The following is a 5,059-nucleotide window of genomic DNA, read 5'->3' on the forward strand; positions in this document are numbered from 1 at the left end:
ATCATCTAATTACAATATTGCTCTGACATTTTCGGACCTGTCTGCTACCGCTGCTTTAACAGCCAGCTCCCCTCCAGCTGTCAGCCGGCCAGGCGCTCCAGGTTCGGTACACCGAGAGAAAACGCCTAACTCCTGGCACATTGTTATAAAAACTCCCGCTAGCTTTCCCCAATGAGTGGGAGTTAAACACCGATATTATTCAGACAGGTCTGGTTGAAAATGTTTGGTTTACAAAGTATTTCAAAGCAGAGCACATCGGTTTGATTGATTAATTAAAGTTAAGCCTTCAAACATAATAGGTTTATTTAACCGTAATGTTCGATGTGGAGAGTATTATATTTGTAAATGAATAATTTGTATTCCTTGTTGAAAAGTGCAGTACACATTTGAACATTTTAGAATCAAACTAAGATATTGTCTTTTTACTATGGAACATCCTTTACTATAAAAGGTGAAGAATAATATAGAAATCAGTAATACATGACTGAAAAACAAACTTCGGCTCCGTTGTTGTTGTTTTCTTCTCCGCTCTCTGCTTCACGCTGTCACGGTTGCTTGGCAACATGAGTTACGCTGAGGTGGGGGCGGGGACAGTTGGTGAAGGCTAGACCTGTCCGAATCCACAGATATTTTTCTTCCGGTCTTAGTTTATTCCCGGCCTTCGAAGGACCCGTCCTACGTAGACCAGTCCTTCGAAGGATGCAGACCCTGAATTCGGACACAGCTGTGGTTAGCTACTCAGTAAAGCCCCTCCCATCTACCCTTCTTGTGAACCAGATTACAGCATGTGATGTCAATCTGTGACATCACATGCTGTGAAGTCACAGTTTGGTTCTGAAACTCCGTTTTAATTCCAGTCCAGAACCACTGAAATATTCTAACACATCATGGTAACATGTTCTGGTTCTGCTGGTTTGGACTCTTTAAACCAGTTTGACTGGATCAGATGTTTGAATCAGTTCATCATGTTTGTTTTACATTCAGGGAAATAAATTTTCTACATTTTTATTATTTATTTGTTCATATTTCAGTTTTAACTGCATCTTGTTGGCTTCAGCTCATCTTTTATTCTTTATTCAGATTGATCAGCTGCAGATTCTCAGAGATCAGCTGGACGTCTCTGTTCTCAGCTCTGAAGTCCAACCCGACCCATCTGACAGAACTGAACCTGAGCTTCACCAACCTGGAAGGTTCTGGAGTGAAGGAGCTCTGTGGTTTTCTACAGACTGAAGGCTGCAGCCTGAACTATTTGAGGTTTATAATTATATAATTATTGATATTTCAGTGAATAATTATATATAATTGATCATTAATCAAAGTTCATTTCTTCTGTTCTAATAAATATTTTCTGAGTTTGTTCCTGGATCCAGAGTATAATTTTGTCCCTCTGTGTAACTGAGTTGGACCTGCTGACCTGAGGTCACAGGACAACATTCGGACCCCTCATGTCAAGCAGGTCAAAGGTCATTCAACCCAGTCTAGAAAAATGAATTCCCGGAATCTGACAGGAACAAATCAATAATCAATGATTGATGCTTCAACACTTTGATCAGAACCTTTAATGATTTTACTGACTAAAATCCTCCAACACAACATGATCCAGTACCAGGTTCTGGTTCTGGTTCTGAAGTCAGCAGGTCTTTATTGAAGCAGCAGCTTGTTGGCTTTAATATTCATGAGACTCTTTAACTGGTTCTGTTGGACTGGTTCACCTGCATCCTGTTGGCTTCAGCTCATCTATTATTCTTTATCCAGGTTGTTTGGCTGCAGGTTGTCAAAGATCAGCTGTGATTTTCTGGCCTCAACTCTGAAGTCCAACAGCCTCCATCTGACAGAACTGAACCTGGATGGAAACAACAAGCTGAAGGATTCAGATGTTCAGCAGCTGAAGGATCTTGTAGAGACTTTAAAGTAAGTAAATGTTTGTAGTGAGTCCAGCTGCTGTCAGCATATTGAACTAAACCCAGTTAGCATCAAAGCAAAGCTCCAGTGTTCCCAGTAAAGCTGCAGCTTCTCAGTGGGAGGAGAATGGTTCAGGCTTCCTGATTGGACACAGAGACAGCAATCAGCCAATCAGAGGAGCAGCTTGCTGTGTTCCTGTGTTTGTGTTGGTGTGAAGATGTGTTGTTGCTGTGTCCATCTCTCCAGGACGTCCAGCTGGACTCCAGCGTCCAGCCGTCCAACATGTCTAGAGACATTCATCAAACTGTGGCAGCAGCAGATCTGATCTCAGATCTGCTTGTTCTCTCAGCTCAACAGGAAGCAACTGATCAGGTTCATCTTGGTCACAGCTCTGAGATCAGTCTGACTGCAGCCTGGAAACCATCTAGTGCAGGGGTGTCCAAACTTTTTGCAAAGGGGGCCAGATTTGGAGTATTAGAGATGTAGGGGGGCCGACCTTGGCGGACGTCCTTTATATAGAACAGCAATATATTTCAACAAATTTCAGCAAGCCATTCTATGTTTTACATTTGCTTTTTTATTTTAATTTCAGCGATCTTAAGCATGTATTTTGGTTCATTTGAAACATGCATATAATATGTAATTGAATATTCATTTAACTTCATTTTTTTAACACTAACTTTTTTCTAACGGTTAAACAGAAGTAATGGTACTCTTGAGTGCAAATTACATTTGAAACATAAAAAAAATATCTCACCATGGCAGTTCAATATTTACAGAATTTTTAAATAAAATAACAGAAAAATGAGCAACTAATAGTCATATCAACAAGTGCAGGGCTCATTTGAAATATGACATATTAGTAGTAACTATAAATGTTAATTAGATTTTTAAAAGTTTATTATTCTGGAGTGAAAACTGAAAACTTGTCTGAATTTATGACTTATTTTGATCTTAAAAAACAAACAAAAATTATTCAGAGACTTATTGTAAATGACAAATGACTTGTCTGCATTAAAGTGATGGGAGATACTCAGATCTGGACTGCAGCACATAGGCCAAGTCTGGCTCAAAGGCAGTGGTACTGGCAGGCCCGGTGGCATGGGCGGGCATCGGGGGACCCAGAGTTAGCAGTGCCCCCCCTGGACTGGAAGCTGTTTTTTGTTTTTACCTTAGAATGGCCAACAGTTTGTTATTCTTATATCAATTTGATACAATAACAGGGGTGGCCAAGTCCAGTCCTCGAGAGCCACCATCCTGCAAGTTTCAGATGCATCCCTGCTTCAACACACCTGAATCAAATGAATGGCTTATTATCAGGCCTCTGCAGAGCTGATCCCGGTCTGTTGGAGTAAGGATACTTCTAAAACTTGCAGGATGGTGGCTCTCGAGGACTGGACTTGGCCACCCCTGCAATAGTAGCTTCCACACTTCCCATATCCGTGTCCTCTGTCACCTTTTTCAGCAGTTAAAACAGTTTAATCAGTTAAGTCGTAACCTGTTTTTCCGAGCCGCCTTCAAACGCAACATGAACGCTGAGACGCTCGCGCTGGGTTTACACTTGTGCGGCAGTGAAGGAGACCTTCTACTGCTGGGCGGAGCTACGCAGGTTTGTTAGAATCATGGCAGCAAACCAGCAAATCGCAAAGAACTTTTCACAGATTTTCCCCCAAACTAACCGGCTGAGTTGAGTAAAGCTGTTGGATGCAGGTAATGTTAGCTAAAGGATGACTAGCTAATAACAATACTAAAGCTTGTTAACAAGTAGCTTGTAGGCTACTGGTGTTGTCCATGTTAAGCTACGTAAATTCATTTTGCCCCCCCAAAATAAGTCCATGTCCCCCCTGTTAAACTCGTCTGGAGCCGGGGCTGGATATTGATGCACGAGATGTCTCGTAAGTGAGAGTCCGTTAGCCGTGTCCTCACACGGCTCTTATTCAAGTTCATAACCGAGAAGACACACACGACGTATTTGTGTGTCTTCTCACACAAATACGTCGACCCAAACAAGATTAGCATTTTCTTTCCAAATGCTCGAATCTCTCGAAACCTGTCGGTAAGAGTTCGCGAGAGAAAACTGCTGGTGCCGACCTGCTGGCGGCTCTCTGCGTCACTCTGCAGCTCAATGAGCTCCAGCTGCAAATGGTCTGAGTCACACGGGCTGCTGCCCTCTAGTGGGAAAATGAGGAACAGCACTTAGTGTGTAAGCTCCGCCCTATGCAGGTAACGTTACTGCTGCCCGATATATTAATTCTACGTGCGGGCCAAACGTTATTGATTTTATGACAGAGGCTGCGGGCCGGATGAAATTTGACCACGGGCCGCATTTGGCCCCCGGGCCGGACTTTGGACATGCCTGATCTAGTGGATGTGCTGCGTCACTGACTGCTGCTGGAGAGGCTGGAAACACTCACTGATCTGATCTCTCCTTCCTTCTTCTCTCTGCAGGTTCTGATCTCTGTAAAGTAGAGAACGGTCTCTGTGTCCTGCTGATCCTCAGAGGTTGAAGCTGCAGCAGTTTGAGTCTAAAGAGACTCTGACTGGATCCTGATGATGACCTCTGACCTCCAAGATTTTCCTCCTGTTTATTTTCTCATGTCTGTCATTTAGTGTCTGATATTGTTTGTCTCTTTGGATCAATAAAGATCCGATTCAAACTGGGCTCCATTTAGAGGCTTCATGGAGTTTTGATCTGAACTGGATTCAACTGGAAAGTTGATCTTTTTTCTCTCTGATTCATTTTCATCCTGGAACCAGAAATGGTCTGAGATGGAAACATGGGAATCATTTTCAGTTCAGCTTTGAATCATAAAGACACTTCAAAGCTCTTTTCTCTGCTGCTTCTTCTTCTGTTGACAGGAAAAGGTTCCTCAAAGCTACACAGATAAAAAGATGCTTTACTGGAAACTGCAGAGAAACTTCAGCTTTCATCACAGAAACCCGTTGAACCAGTGTCAGGAAAATTATGTATATTTTTATCACATTCATTTATCTGTTTTCTTATATTTTGAGCATGTAGACTGTTTAGAATTTAAATTTTTTTGTGTTGTGGAGCAAATGTTACAAGAATGTATTCAGGTATTTATGACCATGAGAGGGAAGCAGAAGAACCATCTGCTGCGGCCAAAGAGCACCAGGAGGTCAGAGCTCAAAGATC

General features: G+C 42.3%; 1 protein-coding gene across 1 annotated transcript in view; it reads left to right on the forward strand.

Annotated features, from left to right (window-relative positions):
• LOC106961914 (NACHT, LRR and PYD domains-containing protein 14-like) overlaps nt 1–4,609 on the forward strand; it is a 30,087-nt gene extending 25,478 nt beyond the window's left edge. The window contains exons 5-7 of the mRNA XM_015056019.1: nt 1,081–1,254; nt 1,756–1,911; nt 4,351–4,609. Coding sequence (XP_014911505.1) covers nt 1,081–1,254; nt 1,756–1,911; nt 4,351–4,357 — 337 coding nt within the window. The 3' untranslated portion in view covers nt 4,358–4,609. The remainder of the gene's footprint in view (nt 1–1,080; nt 1,255–1,755; nt 1,912–4,350) is intronic.
• The last annotated feature ends 450 nt before the right edge of the window (nt 4,610–5,059 follow it).

The sequence above is a fragment of the Poecilia latipinna genome, unplaced genomic scaffold (genome assembly GCF_001443285.1).
Source record: "Poecilia latipinna isolate Pla-1442-1.1 unplaced genomic scaffold, P_latipinna-1.0 Scaffold1349, whole genome shotgun sequence".
In the NCBI taxonomy this organism is placed as follows: domain Eukaryota; kingdom Metazoa; phylum Chordata; class Actinopteri; order Cyprinodontiformes; family Poeciliidae; genus Poecilia; species Poecilia latipinna.